The sequence below is a fragment of the Mauremys reevesii genome, linkage group 3 (assembly GCF_016161935.1).
Source record: "Mauremys reevesii isolate NIE-2019 linkage group 3, ASM1616193v1, whole genome shotgun sequence".
NCBI classification, from domain to species: Eukaryota; Metazoa; Chordata; order Testudines; family Geoemydidae; genus Mauremys; species Mauremys reevesii.
This window is the reverse complement of record NC_052625.1, coordinates 3,946,832-3,963,690: the sequence shown is the minus strand read 5'-3', so window position 1 is coordinate 3,963,690 and position 16,859 is coordinate 3,946,832. Positions and strand designations below refer to the sequence as shown.

At 39.7% G+C, this 16,859-nt stretch overlaps 1 protein-coding gene across 1 annotated transcript in view; it reads left to right on the top strand.

Moving 5' to 3' along the window:
- SOS1 (SOS Ras/Rac guanine nucleotide exchange factor 1) overlaps positions 1-16,859 on the top strand; it is a 79,868-nt gene that overhangs the window by 15,909 nt on the left and 47,100 nt on the right. The window contains exons 2-8 of the mRNA XM_039532656.1: positions 4,587-4,712; positions 6,741-6,872; positions 8,655-8,819; positions 11,204-11,413; positions 13,433-13,576; positions 14,423-14,533; positions 14,626-14,724. Of these exons, the coding sequence (XP_039388590.1) occupies positions 4,587-4,712; positions 6,741-6,872; positions 8,655-8,819; positions 11,204-11,413; positions 13,433-13,576; positions 14,423-14,533; positions 14,626-14,724 (987 nt within the window). The remainder of the gene's footprint in view (positions 1-4,586; positions 4,713-6,740; positions 6,873-8,654; positions 8,820-11,203; positions 11,414-13,432; positions 13,577-14,422; positions 14,534-14,625; positions 14,725-16,859) is intronic.

The following is a 16,859-nucleotide window of genomic DNA, read 5'->3' as shown; positions in this document are numbered from 1 at the left end:
GTGTGAAAAAACGGGATGGGGGGTAATAGGAGCCTATATAAGAAAAAGACCCAAAAATCGGGAATGTCCCTATAAAATCAGGACACCTGGTCACCCTACATGGAAAGGAGGGTGTGAGAACAGGAAAAACAAGGACATTTGACTTCAGAAAGGCAGATTTCAACTCAGAGAAATAGTATGCAAGTTCCCATGGAAAGACCAATTAGAAAGAAAAGGAGTTGAAGAGGTCTGGCATTTCTTAAAAGATAGAATACTAGAGGCCCAACATCAAGCTATTCCGATGCCGAGGAAAGGTAAGAAGAGCCCCAGGAGGCCAATGTGGCTTCACAAGGAGCTTTTTAGCTCCCTAAAAACCAAAAGGGATACGAAAGAGGAGGGGCATGTCACCAAGGAAGTCTACATGGGAATAGTGCAAGCATGTAGGGACAAAATCAGGAAAGCTAAGGCAACGAATGAGTTACAGCTGGCAAGAAATGTTCAAGACAAGAAGATGGGATTCTTCAAATATGTCAGACAAAAAAAGAAAGATCAATGACGGTGTGGATCCGCTGCTCAGTGGAGAAGGTCAACTGGCAATGAAAGGTGATAGAAAGGCAGAGCTCCTCTATAGCAACTTTTGCTTCAGTTTTCTCACAAAAAATAACGTGACCGGGCAACTAGTGAAGTTGCCATAGACAATAAAGGGGAAAGGATGCAGATTGGGATAAGTAAAGAACATGTCAGAGATCTTCTGACCAATCTGAATGAATTCAAATCAGTGGGCCCGATTAAAAACTTAATTAACTTTTTTTGTTCTACAAATAAAAGTACACAACTTATTTTAATATCAGTAGTCTTGCCTTTCTAATGCGATGGATGTGCCCTCTCTCCCCTGCTATGACAGCCCCCGAGCTGGAGCTGTGAAGGAGAGGGGGTCTCTCCCCTGCCACAGAGCTAAGGCTGGGAAGGAGGGCTGTCTCTTCCTGGCAGCCACAGCTCTGGAGCTGGGGAAAGTCGCATCTTTGGCCGCCGCAGCCCTGCACATCCCAAATTCCCCCCCTCACCCCAGTGTCTCCTCCCGTCTACTCCCTATTCCCTCCAAGGCCACCATCTCACCTTACATATGCGTCTTCTCCAGGGTCCAGGCACCTAATTAGTGGTGCCACACCTTTGCGGCTCAAGTAGTTAGGTGGGTGGCCCTTCATTTTCTCGTGTGAGGCCGCCCAGGTGTGCACCTTAGAGGGAACTATCCGCGGACCACCTGAATGTCCGCGGACCAGTTTGAGAACCTCTGATCTAGACCATCCATGACGGGTGTTTGTCTAACCAGCTCTTAAAAATCTCCAATGATGGAGATTTGACAGCCTCCCTAGGCAATTTATTCCAGTGCTTAACCACCCTGGCAGTTAGGAAGTTTTTCCTAATGTCCAACCTAAACCTCCCTTGCTGCAATTTAAGCTCATTGCTTCTTGTCCTATCCTCTGAGGTTAAGAACAACATTTTTTTTCTCCCTCCTCCTTGTAACAACCTTTTACGTACCTGAAAACATGTCCCCCCTCAGTCTTCTCTTTTCCAGACTAAACAAATCCAATTTTTTCAATCTTCCCTCATAGGTCATGTTTTCTAGACCTTTAATCATTTTTGTTGCTCTTCTCTGGATTCTCCAATTTGTCCGCATCCTTCCTGAAATGTGGTGCCCAGAACTGGACACAGTACTCCAGTTGAGGCCTAATCAGAGCGGAGTAGAGTGGAAGAATTACTTCCCATGTCTTGCTTACAACACTCCTGCTAATACATCCCAGAATGATGTTTGCTTTTTTTGTAACAGTGTTACACTGTTGACTCATTTTAGCTTGTGGTCCACTGTGACCCTCAGATTCCTTTCTGCAGCACTCCTTCCTAGGCAGTCATTTCCCATTTTGTATGTGTGCAACTGATTGTTCCTTCCTAAGTGGAGTACTTTGCATTTGTCCTTCTTGAATTTCATCCTATTTACTTCAGATCATTTCTCTAGTCTGTCCAGACCATTTTGAATTTTAATCTTATCCTCCAAAGCACTTGCAACCCCTCCCAGCTTGGTATCGTATGCAAATTTTTTAAGTGTACTCTCTATGCCATTATCTAAATAATTGATGAAGATATTGAACAGAACTGGACCCAGAACTGATCCCTGTGGGATTCCACTCGTTATGTCCTTCCAGCATGACTGTGAACCACTGATAACTATTCTCTGGGAACGGTTTTCCAATCAGTTTTGCACTGTTTAACAAATCTTGAAATCATGTGCCAGCCTGCATTAATGCATATTCTCATTGCTGCTTTCCTTATCTTCCCTCGCTAAACCTATATTTTTGGTTTATCCACTGTTGCATCCCAAATTAGATTGTGAGCTCTTTAGGACAGGGACTGTCCTACTCGATTTGTACAGCAGTTACTACGGTGGTGCTCTAATACCAGTTGGAAGGTTTAGGTTCTATGTAATGGAAATACAAACAGCATATGATACTATGGTAATCACAGAGTGCAGTAAACTGAGCTGTCCCCGATTTTTGCCTGATAAGCTAGTAGTTTTCCTTCACAAGCGCCACCAAAACCATATCATACACGCTGGTCAGAATGAGGTGTTGGGCAAAAATCAAATTTGCTTCAGATCCAGAATAAATGCTCTGGTCAGTCAGTTTGCACAGAGATTTGTTTTTCAAGATTTGCCAGGGATTTTAAGGTAAAAAGCAATGACTCCTAGCGATGCTTTAAGACCCACTAAGTGTGGACATAATTTGTCATACTAAACCCACTCTCTCATTAAAGTTTTAGCAAACTAAACAAATTCAAAGGCAGGATCTATAACAGAGAACAGTACCCAAACATGAAGCCTCATGGAGTGCTTCAGCAGGCCCAATAGGCTTTTGCTTCTGAGGCAGAATGATGCATGCACGTTTTATGCTTTTTTTTTTTCTCGTAAGATTTAATTCCTGCTGTAAGTGCAAATATGAACGCAGCCTTAACTATGGAGCTACTAATGATGCCTCCATAATTAATCATTTACTGAATGTTGGCATGTTGGGTTGATATTCGGATTGGCTAGATTGATGGTTTATGATTTGGGGAAGGTAGCTTAAGGGTTTGTGGTGATTGGGGTGACTGATAGTGGGCTTTGGAGTTTGGGTTGTGGCGGGATAGTAAATTTGACAGTTTTGCTACTTGGTATGACTATAAAGGTTGTTACCTATCAGCTTCCTTTGGCACAAATACTTAAACAGTTGTGGTGAATACGCCTAAGAACAATATTCTTAGGTGTTTTTAAATATATTGCTTCTAAGGGTATGTCTGCACTGCCAACATTACAGCATGGCCGCGGCAGCACTGTGACATGGCAGTGTAGACGCGCTTTATCGCTGGGGAAGAGCTCTCCCAGCAATGTATTTAAAAACAAACAAACAAACCCCGAACAAGCAGTGGTGGCTTTAGCGCGTCTCCCGGTGATAAAGCGCTATCTATACTGGCGCTTTTCAGTGCTAAAACTTTGTCGTTCAGGGAAGTGTTTTTTCATACCCCTGAAGGACCAAAGTTTTAGAACTGATAGTGGCAATGTAGACACAGCCTGAGACTTTGTACTGTGTGTGTACCTAAACTGTTAAAACCAAGCTATTTGTTAGCTACAGGGGTAGGAAGCAAACATTACACTGCAGTCATGTTTCAGATAGTACTTTTTAATTACTAAACAGGTATTCCAGAAAATGAAATCTGTAATTTAACAGGTGGGAGGGGAGTGCATCTTCACTATATTTAGCCACTGGGAATTTATTCCCAGCTATAACTGCAAATCTAAATTTTACTTTTTACTGTGTAACATTTACATTTGTAAAATTTGAAGCATTACTGAGTGCAGAGCTGATGAAGTAATATATTGTAAATATTTTTATTTTGGAGATTGTTTTGAATACTTAATTATTCTGAACCAGTGCAACTGGCACTTAAGGTAGTTTAACTTCAGACAACACTAAAGGAAACTTACTTTTGTTGAAAGCCAAACTCTCTAGGCAAATTGATTAAATTTTAAGCTTCAAGATTGTTAAATTTTCCTTAAAAGGTGAAACTCTTTTTAAATATAGTGCCTGTACCTTAAAAATTATTGTAATATTTGCATTATGGTAGCTCACATTGCATTAAGCATAGTACACACACAGACTGTTCCAGACTAAAGAGTTTAGTCTGCAAACAATAGATGGAGGGAGGGAGAGAGAAAAATATGCAATGTTTATTTAAAAAAAATATATATGCATAGCTGCTTCACAGCCCACTCATTATCAGACAATGTCTTGTAGACATTGCAGTAGAACTAAGTCAGCATCAAATGTTGCGTATTGCAAAATGTGTTCACTTAAGTATTGTGGGTTAGATTTGGCACAGATTGGTATGGTTTATTTGACTTCAATCTGTGAGCTATGCTGATTTATGCCTCATAAAATTCTGGCTCTCTTAGTTTTTAGGTCTGTGGTGTCATGCTCCTGAAATTCTTTTAACTGTAAGTTAACTTCTGTGGAAATAAAGCATGGACTCCTGGGGAAAAGTGTGCAAGGTTTAAATCAATTTTCTGTTCAATGTAGGTTCAGGTGCAAGTCCATCCTAAACTTTCCTCAGCTGAAGATGCTTTACAATATGTTGAGGAGTTAATTCTGCAGTTGTTGAATATGCTGTGCCAAGCCCAGCCGAGAAGCTTTCTGGATGTAGAGGTACAGAGAATGTTTATCTGTTCTGTATTTTGGAGTTTAATTTGGGATGCTGTGGATGAATAGTCTAATTAATTAGCACTTTAAAATGTCATGAGAAATACATGTATGCAGTGTTGTAGCTGTGTTGGTCCCAGGATATTAGAGAGACATGGTGGGTGAGGCATATATATTTTATTGGACCAACTTCTGTTAATATGAGAGAGAAGTTTTCATGCTTCTAAATCTCTCTCTGAGGAATACAGTAGAACCTCACAGTTACAAACACCTCGGGAGTGAAGGTTGTTCGTAACTCTGAAATGTTCCATAATGTTTTGTTCTGAGTTATGATGTTCTTTCAAAGTTTTCTCCAGGGGTTGGCTTACTAGGCAGTCATCCATCTTCAACAGACCCTGGTAAGCTTAAAGTAGTTCAGGCAATTTGTGCAGGACCTCTCTCTCTCAATCCAAGAATTGACGTGAAACTCTAACCAACAGAGAGTGTCCCTCTTCCCAAATCAGGACTGTCATTATCTTTATACCATTTCCAGTTCTTTGTCTTCCATGACTCTTGAACTGGGTAAAACTAGCATGGGTGAAGCTTCCTCAGACTTGTTACCTACATTAGAGATTTGCGTTAATTACCCCCTACTGACTTTATTTCCCTGTTGGAATTTTTATTGAGCTCACCCATTGAGCCATGAATACCATCACTAGCCCTCCCAGAAAGATATCACATAACATTTATAAAGCTGATACAGTAGCCTTTGACAGGTTTCAGAGAGGTAGCCGTGTTAGTCTGTATCAGCAAAAACAACAAGGCGTCCTTGTGGCACTTTAGAGACTAACACATTTATTTGGGCATAAGCTTCTGTGGGCTAAAACCCACTTCATTAGATGCATGGAGTGGAAAATACAGAGGCAGCTATAAATACATAGCACATGAAAAGATGAGTTGCCTCACCAAGTGGGGAGTCAGTGCTGACAAGCCAGTTCAATTAAGGTGGAAGTGGGCCCTTCTCAACAGTTGACAAGAAGGGGTGAATAGTCCCTGTGTGCAACTGTTAGAGGGTGATCACCTCAGGAATCCCGAGTTCTATTCCAGGTTCTGATTCTGAACATTCCTCTGTCAGCAAATAGCCGAGAGCCCACTGGCAAAATGTCTCATCTCTCCCTCAGTGGCTGGCCTACATAGAGATTGACTTCTGTTGCGTTCAGTCTCTTCGCTCAAGTGGCAAAAGTCTGTGATGTAGATCTAACCTTACTGAACCATGTTGGAGTTGATATAGTTTGACATGAAGAAATTTCTGATTTTTAGTTTGCCTTCTTAAAAGTCTAGAAAATTATACATAAAAAACCTGTGTTAATAGGACATTAAGGTTGCAAAGTCAACCACTCAGCAATTCAGGAACACCAGAATTAAGCTTGCCCATGAATCTTAATTTGGCTCCCTAGTGGTGTGTGTGTGTGTGTAATTATGGTCTTTAATTACATGATCACAGACTATTTTTTTCCACAGGACCACTGCCTTACTCAGTGCACAGGATGGACTGTGCTCACAGAACAGCTACTCAGTATTTTATTTTAACCTTTTATTATGCAATGTATGGCTCCATGTCTTAGTCACTGCACACTATTCAAACGCTGCTTTGAAGACAGAATTATTAATTTCCTTGTGGCCTTTTCCATGGCACTCATCACTGTAGCATCTGAGTGCTTCACATACATTAATAAACTTAACTTCACAACACACCTGTGAGTGTTTCCTAATTGAGTGCTTAACTTTGCAACCTTAATGTTCTTTGAGTATAGTTTTTTGTGCGCAGCATATATTTAGTGTACAGCATTTAGGGTATGTGTCACTGTACAGTTTTTGGTATAACTTTAGTTTCTATCTGTACATTAAAACACGGTTGCATCAAAATAAATTATTCCTTTTAAGGAATTGCTTTTAATCTGTAACAGTGAAATCTCTATCTAAACAAGTATACTACTTGCTGAATACATTCAGATTATTCACTGAGCCCTTAGTGCTTGTTTTCTGTCTCCTAAGGATCGTGTTCAAAAAAGTTTTCCCCATCCAATTGATAAGTGGGCAATAGCTGATGCCCAGTCTGCTATTGAAAAGAGGAAACGAAGAAATCCATTATCTCTCCCAGTAGAAAAAATCCATCCATTGTTAAAAGTAAGTATTCAAATCATAATTGATTGCCTTGCTACTTAAAATTAGGCAAACCTGTCTTTTACAGAACTATATAATGTTAAAGTTGACATTTTCATTCATTGTCTGTATATTGCCTGAAGTGTAAATCAAAAGGAATAAAACAAATCTGGATTTTAGTGTATGTCCTGTATCATCATCATTGTAATATTTCTATTTCAGTTAATTGTATGCTTGTTAAATACATTTAGGACTATGATTATACTTCCCAGAAGTTTTTAAGTTCTTCAAATGATTCTACATGCGTATTCCACTGGAAAATTCCCCCTCAATGATACCCATCTGGGCGGCTCAAACTGCTGGCATCAGTATAAAGGGCCTAGCCAACCCCATGCTTCCTTAGTTCCTCCTTACCTTACCTTATGTGACAGTCACTGGAATGGCTCTTCTTGCTTTTGCAAGTATTCACAAGAGAGCACAGACTATTGAATTTTATTGTAAATAGTTTCGTGTTTGTTCTGTTAGGATTTTACCCCATCGGTTTCAGTTGATTCCCGATGCCAAGGGATGCCTCAGTCACCAGGCTTCAAGCCCTGTGTTTCCTGAAATAAGGCTATTCCCGTGAGTGACACACACTCAAGTTGCTTTAAGTGTCTTGGGGAAGCTCTTATTGGGGAGTGTTGCCAAATTTGCAGGGACTTTATGCCTCGCACAGAGAAAGTGTGAAGCCAGGCTAAAATTTTTACCATGGTTTTCCCAATTGTATTTATACCCCATCCAAGTTTTCTGTTCATGACTATAGTGGCCAGAAATAAAGATCTTTCCGTCTTGTCACAAAGAATTTCATCTTAAAAAACTGTAAGCATCTGCACTTGTTATGCTCTGACAGGTGTTTCACCACCGGGCAAGCTTCACAAGAACTCAGGCATCCTCAGTGGCATTCCTAGTGCAGATCCCTATGCGGGACATTTGTAAAGCAGCAACCTAGTCATCGGTGCCCACTTTCTCCTCCCATTACACCATCACCCAATAGTTCAGAAATTATGCCAAATTTGGGGTGAGATGTACTGCAGTCTGTGGGTACATAAACTCTGATCCCTCCATCTATTTAACTCCTTGACACTCACCAAGAATGGAATGCACATGGGCAGTCACTCAAAGGGAAAAAAAGACAGTTCTATGAGATGTGTTGCACGTGTCCGTTCTACAACTTGCCCTCCTATCCCTCTACATCCTTCTTTCTGGATAGAAGGAACTGAGGGGCTCAGGGTCAGCTGGGCCCCTTTACTGGCGCCAACAGAGGGTGCTCAAGCCCCACCAAATGAGTACCATTGAGGGAAAAATTTCTGGTGTTCTGCTTAGGGTGCATGTACATCAAGAGAGGAATGTATATGTGCAATACATCTTGAAAGGTTAGTAACAATTTTTGAAAAAAAGAAAACCCTAAATACTTGTCTGCCAAAAATTGCAATTCTTTTATTCTAGCTGAGTAATAAAGAGAATTCAGTGCTTTTAGAGTGTGTCAATTAGAACTGTACTGCATGTTATAAATGCTTGGTAGAGTTGTTAACATTTCAAAGTCAGTTTGAACCATGTAGTGTTACCTGTGATATCACTGTTATTTCTGTTATACATATAGAGAGAAGTATTGCCAGTACTAATGGTGGATAGATGTTGACTATCTAATGACTATTGCACTAAACATATGATTTCATAGGTTTATTCTAAAATACATAAATTAGTTATTTGACTGGTTGTATAACACATTTAATGATGCCCTTTTTTTTTTATTTTTTTTACTTTTAGGAAGTTCTAGGTTATAAAATTGACCACCAAGTATCTGTTTACATAGTAGCAGTATTAGAATATATTTCTGCAGATATCTTAAAGCTGGTTGGGAATTACGTACGAAATATAAGACATTATGAAATTACAAAACAAGACATTAAAGTGGCAATGTGTGCTGATAAGGTAGGTGGCATAGTTCATTAGTGTCAAAGGAATGGAATTTTTTTTGGCAGTATTAAATTTTTAACTAGATCTTGAATAGTGTCTAAAAATCTCCATGTTGAGTATTATTCTTAGTCCGTAAATGTATTGTAATGTAGAATTTTGATATGCATCTTCCTTTAGAAACCCCCCAGCAGTACATGAACTTCTAAAATTATTGCTATTTTGAGACTAACAGTGACTTCAACGTAGAGCATTCCTAGGGTTTTATTTGGGACACTTCATGCAACCTCAGCATTCCCCAGTGCTCCAGAACACTGTCTTTCTGACTGTGGTCGATGAGCCAAATTCCTTTGGCTTGTTCTCAAGCGTTGCTGCATTCTAGCTGCCTTGGACACCTAGTCTCAATCTTTTGACACATTGGGGGGCAAACAATCTGTATTTTTTCCCTTTCAGAAAAAACAAAAAAATCCCACACAACTTGGAATCAGTCCCTCAAGAGAGGTCAGAGCCATTGAAGTCCATGGAACCTTTTCTTGTGTCCCCTTCTCACTGTTTGCCCTGTCTGTTATTGGCATTGCATGTGTTAATCAGCTCATTGGGTTTTTTGTTTCTTGTTGCTCCAGTGAATAGTCCCCTGTCTTGGCACAGTCAATATAAGGCTGAAGCCTCTTCGCTTTCCTTTAAGGCTAAGGAAGAAACAGATGGGGGAAGTACCTTGTGAGACCTTAGCGACCATTAAGACGCTTAAGGCATCTATACTACAAGCTTAAGTTGACCTATGTTAGGTTGACTTACAACCACTGCAGTAATTACTGCAGTGGTTCGTGTCCACACTAACCTCCTTCTGTCGGTGGTGCACGGTCTCATAAGGAGCACTTCCACTGACTTAAGAAGGGCAATGTGGGGGGCTGGAGCTGGGGCTCTCAGATCTGCTCAGCTCCCCACCGGGAGCACGCACTTCCCCACCCGCCTCAGGCCCCCTATGGGGAGCAGGGATCTGGGGCAGCAACCCAGTGGGGAGCCAGCACCCTGGGAGGACAGCCAGGCTTTAGCTGGAACTCCCCCACCCTACCTGGAGTGACAGCCCAAGCTGTGAACACTTCGTCAATTTCACAGCTCCAGCATGGAGCCCTGACATTGATAAGAATGACAGCCAATGTAAGTAACCTGCCGTGTTTACACAGACATTGCCTCACCCTAACTACATCAACATAAGCCCTATGCCTCTCATGGGGGTGGAATTATTATCTCAGGGTAGTAGAGCATTCATGTCAGTGGGAGCAAGGCTGGAATGTGTACACTGACATAATTAGGTCGACATAAGCTGTCTTATGTTGACCTTATTCTGGAGTGTAGACCAGGACTTAGTAGTATAGGGCAGCTGTCTCCATCACTGTTGCTTGTAAAGATACATGTCTGTATGTGGATATTCAGCAGAAGCTTGGGTACCTGCCATATGATTGTGCTAATGATGCTGATTCCTTCGGTTCTTTCTCCTAATCTTCTGCCTCCTTCAGCTGTTGGTGGGACTATCAAAATACGTTGGCCAAGAAACCAGCCTTAACAAGGTTTGGATGTAAGGGTGCCTCATACACTACAGTCACACTTCTGAAGAGTTGCAACAACCCCATGCATAAACAGCAGAAACCTCCCAGGTTTCTTAAAGGCTCTGAAGCAAGCATCCAGCCTGCTGGTATTTGCTCTGAAGGAACAACCTGCTAGAGGGAGACTTCTGTGGCTCTGCCTTATTCACCACATCAAACGCAGACATGGCCCATACAGTGTTTCCAGACTTAGCCCAGCCTTATCAGTTAACTCTGAGATCTTATAAAGCTGTCAACGCTTGCCTATGCTCTGTCATAGGTATGCATTAGTCCAGTATTCCCTCAAGTACCTTCACACGCCTTGTAGGCTGCCCCTTTACGTAATGTAATCCTTACCTTCTGTCCATTAGCATCTTAAGTATGATCAGTCTCAAATAATATAAGCTATATTTCCCTCTTTGTGCTTCCTCCCTACCCCATATGGAGGACAGACAAATTAACCAAATTGTATATTTCCAAGCATTTGTCCACGTGGATCCCTCTTGTAGGTGTGTGCGCCTCACATGCATGAACCTGGCGCCCCTCTTCCATATGGGATATAAAGTGTAGAACAGCCCAAACTGCCAGTCAGTTCTTTCTTGTAGCTGAGTTAGAATTAGGATGATACATAGTTTGTTGAATTGCTTTTTCTTAATTCAGTTTCCTTTTTACCAAATATATTTAACCAACCTCAAGACAACATACAAAGCCTCCCATTAATAGCAGTCAACTAGATCTTTTATAACAACTTATTCCCCCCCGCCGGTAATTTTTGTATCTAATTTTTGTGTATAACTTTCTCCAATTTCATTTACACAGGTGTTGATGGATATGTTCCATCAAGATGTAGAAGATATAAGTGCACTAACTTTATCTGATGAGGAACCCTCCACCTCAGGAGAACAAACCTATTATGATCTAGTCAAGTCATTTATGGCAGAGGTTCGACAGTACATAAGGGAACTAAATCTCATTATAAAAGTTTTTAGAGAGCCTTTTGTCTCCAACTCCAAATTGTTTTCAGCTCATGTAAGTATTATATAGATGTTACAACTGATGCATATCAAACTTACGTTTGCATTAATGTAGGTGAGAATTTCTGGGACCTAACTTTTGTCTAGTGTAACATTTCTATAGTATAGGAAGAACTATCAGAAAGCCATCTGTTTCTCCACGCTTGTTGCTCCAGCCCAGAACTATGAACAAACAAAATACAGTAACAGATGTTATTTTGATGCTGCCGCTCACCTACAAAGGCAGCTCTGAAAGAACAGGCTGAGAAAAGGGGTGTGTGCATGCACACATGGTGTAAGGATTGAAATGTAGATAAGAAAAGAGAGGCAGCATGGGAACGTATTATAGCTCATCCTGAAATAAATGATGAGGGATTAGGAGGATGTTTTCCTCCCTCCCAGCCCAGAAATCTAGAGCCCAGAATATAGAATTGTAGAGCAGGGTGTGCTGAGTGTCCTATACCATGCAGCATTATATTCCCCTTGCACTTCTCTGGCATCCTAGAAAGCCAATTTAGTGCATTGGGAACTATTGTATTGACGTTATGAGGATAGAAGGAAGTTTCTCCTGTACCATTTCTCAACCCACTTGTACAGCTACCATATAGACTGCATTTTAAAAAGCAAAACCGACAACATTGAAATGCACATTAAGATCCAAATTGTTTGAATGCCCTAGTCTACCACGCTGTCGTGCCTGTCTTCTCTTTATGAAGCACCTATCGCTATATAGGTGCTGAAGTGCCTTGAAAATATAAACAGAGGCAGGATTGTGGAGATATTCAATGACGTTGAATTGGGAGCCCCTAGTCACTAACTCTGCCACTGGGTTGTGTGATGTTCTGCAAGTAACTTAACCTTTATGCCTCAGGTTCCTTTTATATATATATTTTTAAGTGTGTGGGAAAGAATAAAAATATTTATTGATGTTTGTAAGTAGAAGGGGAAAGTGTTTGTAAGTAGAAGGGCTACCCCCTGATACTTTTTAAGAGCTTCTTATGAAAGATTCTACATAAATGCAAAGATTTAAGACCATCGAGGATGATCAAAACTTATGCTTCAGGTCATAAACTGACCATGTTTGAGGAACCAGAAGGATATTCTTCCTCTTTGTTTGGCATTGCATAATTAAATAAAATTGCATCATTGGCTAAGTGCATTACTGGGTAGAAGTTTAGGAGGTGTGCAGAGTTTCAAAAAAATTGCAAACGGCAAGTGCTGCCTGTTTTTGCAATATTGTATTAATAGGCCAGTAGTCTGTCATGGTCTGTTTTCCTGTCAGTGCCATGCACTTTCTTAGCTACATGAGATCTCTCTCTGAATGCTAGAGCTCTATTTAGTTGAACTGTCTTTTCTGATTCTGCTAAATCTTTCCTCCACCCATTCTTTCTATAAGGGTACTGAGCTGTAGGGTGAAATTCTGACTCCACTGAAGTCAGTGGCAGTTCTGTTGGGTATGTGCAGTAGATCCTGAACTGCTGAAAACTGGATTACTTAAGAGTAAAAAAGCTGAAAAGTTTGGGTCACCTTTCCACAGGTTCATCTTTCTTCTCTGCTAGACTTTGGGTTTCACCAGTGGGTTCAGAACACAAACTGGGCAATTGCATGATATTATGATTTGTGTGTAATACTGTGTATACTGCATAGGGCAGGTTAACATGTGGGTCATTACTATTCTTAATTCAAATTCGAAATGGAAACCAAAAGGCAACACTTGTGAGAAACACTAAAGAGTTTGATTCTATGAAAGAACTAGCCCTATTTGCTAAATTCAGGTTAAGATAAGTAACTTAAGTTCTCTGTTTCTTCTCCCATTATTTTTCTTCCAAATATAAGTCTCAGTAATTAATCACCTGTCCGTTACCTACAATATTTATAACCTTGCTTTAGCTGAGAAACTAATCAGTGTTTGTTCAATATGCTAACTGATTAAGTAGCTTGCGTTGTGTGCTATATATTTTGTCTTATGGATTTAATTTCTCTTTCTTATTCACCATTGATATTTATTGTCTGATGGTTCCATTTCTTCCTTCAGGATGTGGAAAATATATTTAGTCGTATATCAGATATTCATGAACTTAGTGTGAAGCTACTGGGCCACATTGAAGACACCGTAGAAATGACAGATGAAGGCAGCCCCCATCCCTTAGTAGGCAGTTGTTTTGAAGACCTAGCAGAGGTAAGTAAGAACATTAAAGTTTGTTTTTATAATATATATATTTTTTGTTATAAACCTTGTATGTCCTAGATAACTGGAGTAATTATAAAAAAAAAAAAAAAGTTTTTTGGTAGTTCAGCACGTCTTTGTTTCAGCTGTCTTGGCTGCCTACATTGACATGTACCTTCTTCAAAGAAACAGTCATCACAGGGCAGATTTTCCCAGGCTCTCAAGATTTACACTGCTGACCTACCCTTGATTCTGAGACTGCAGACTAGTTTGAGTCACAAAAAGGCTGTGGGACCAGTTTCACTATGGGTATCTTCCACTCATAATTCCAAAGTGTGTTTTGGCAGTTTTTGGAGGGGGGCTTCCCCGCTAAGGTATTGCCGCCTGGTTACACAGGTCTTTGAGACATTTTTGAAGGGCTTTGACCATTCAAGGCTGCATGAGCATCCCCTCATGCCACCAAATTTTCAGGCCCAGCACCCAACTATCAGAATTCCTCCTTATTACCAGTGCATGCAGGTAGAGGGACAAGGTGCTGGCAGAAGTGAAATGAACAAGAGATTTAAGGTTTAGAAATATCAAACTTGACCTTTAGAGACTGAAATCAAAACGGGAGTGTCTAAGACCCTGTTTCTGCAAAGACTTGAGCATGAGTTTAACTTTACACACTGATAACTAAATGCATGAGGTTAAGCATGTGCCTAAATCTTCTCAGGATTGGGGCCGAAATCTTTATAAATGTGCTTACTGATAAAATTATAAAGTTTTTCTCCTGTGTAATATACTTCATATTTTTACCAATAACATGAAGCTTTGATACTAACCTATTTTAAAAATGTACTTTGTATTTCTTCTTAGGAACTGGCATTTGATCCGTATGAATCATACGCTCAAGATATTTTGCGACCTGCTTTTCATGATCACTTTCTTAGTCAGTTATCAAAGCCTGGAGCAGCATTCTATTTACAAGTACAATATCTTTTTTAATGTTTTTAAGAATATACCATTGTGTTACAACAACACATCTATTGTTTTAAGATTAAGACCATTTTTGTTTCCAGTCAATAGGAGAAGGTTTTAAAGAGGCTGTTCAATATGTTCTACCGAGGCTGCTTCTTGCTCCCGTTTATCACTGTCTTCACTATTTTGAACTTTTAAAGGTAAGTAAAAAATTATATTGCTCATCTAAAATGTTTTGTTTCATATTAGCATTTCTCAATTTTAGTTATATCAGAACTATCTATATTCTCAGTAAGGCATCTTAGTAGACTAACAGAATTTTTTAATAATAAAAATGGAATGATGAATATGGTGTAATGAAATGTAAATTCTGTGCCATTGTAGATTTGTATACGTAACAAATACGTGTCCATATTTTTATCTATATTGTGCAGCAACTAACATCTGGGTTTTGGTTTTTGTATTGAGTAATGATATTGTTTTGGTGTATTGAAAATGGATCCCTCAAATAGAAAAAGGAATTTTACTTGCTAGTTATTTTGTTTATATTTTAGGAATAAAGCTAAGCCTGGGTGAACAGTGTAAGACAGGGTAATAATCAGTGAAAATGTGGCTGCATTTCTTAACTGGAAACCCTGGGAAAAAAATACATATATATCTGGAGTTTTCTAAAGTTGATGAGATTTTTTTTTTAAAGTAATGGTAACTCTGGTTTCTGGGTGAGAACAGGACTCCTGTGAAATTCTCTTTCAACGTTAACGTTTTTTGCTCCTTTGAGTAGCCTCTGCACATTCTCGCTCATGGTATGTACTGATGATGCAGCTTGGATCCTGAGATGTATTGTCAGTGCATCCAGACTGCACTGTTGGTGTATCCCATAAGTGGGAATGTGTAGCATTCATCTTGAAGAATTTAAGTTACAGGTGAGTCATCACCATTAATCAGGTTTTTTCCTGGGTGTTTTGTGTGATGTGATGGACTATCAGTGGTTGAATTGTAAAGATCTTATAATTTAAAGTACTGTAACTGAACAGTACAAAGAAAATGGGCAAAGTCTTTTGATTTAACAAATCAGACATCTTTATTAAACCGTAATCTTTAACAAATAGAATACTTTGCTTAAGTTGTTTCTCCCAAAATTAAATTTTACTTTAGAGGGAATTTTTAAATGGGGGGGGGGGGGGAATTGCTCTCTCAGAAAAAAATCTCAGACATCATGGAGAAATTCAAATGAGAATGGAAAAAATCCTCCCTGTCTCCTGGTTGGCAACAACATTTTGTGTTCTGGAAGCTCAGTGTCAAAAGATTTGAGTTGCTTATAATTTTGGTTATACATGACCATATTCTAACTCAAATTTTTATTTGGGGGGCGGGGGGGAGGGTCACATCAGATAGTTTCTTTATTAAAACATGAAACCGAATGAAGACCCAGCATTTTTATATACACTTAACTGTAAAGAACACTGAATTATCTGAAATATAAAAGATTATATTACACAAATTAGAGTCCAGGATTACAAGGGTTGCAGACAAATTAGTCTCAGTAATGAAAAGTCTGATTGCCACAAATAGTGTTTCATGTTCATATCTTCTTTTAGCCGCAGATGTCAACTAGTACAAGAGATACTTTACATAATGAACAACATTTATTTTCCATAATTCTCATAGTCAGAGCATTTAAGCAAATTGCACTAGCAATGTCTTGAGGCTATATTGCATCTTTTATGGAATACATGTGCTTTGGTTTTAAACATCCATCTGCCAGTTTGACTTCTGTGTGATTTGAAGATAGCTGTTAAAAAGAATCTCTTGCAATTTCTTGTTGAATACGTAGATGAGCAAAAAAAACCACATAACTTGTACACAGTGACGGTTATAGTTCAAAGCATAGGTGCATTATTTATCACATTAAAAAAAACCTGAAGAGAATTGAAATCTGATGGACAGTACATCAGGAATATACAGTATTATCCATTCTTCTTCGAGCGATTGCTCATGTTGTTCAACTTAGGTGTGTGTGCTCATCACATGCACTGGTGCTGAAAGTTTTTCCCTCAGCAGTATGCATAGGGGACCGACTCCGGTGCCCCCTGGAGTGGTGTGCACATGCCCGGGGGGTGCCAGATATATAGGATGCTGCTGGTTTTCCCCCCACACCCTCCGTTCCTTCTTACCACTAGTGATGGTGCTGGAACTGTATCTGCTTCAGTTAGTGCTGTAGCTGCTTGTTCATACGAACTAGCTATTTCCTATTTATACTGTATATAGTTTTTTATTAGTGTTTATAAATCCCTTAGCTATAGTTAGAGACTTTGTAGGTCCCGAATGGGATTTT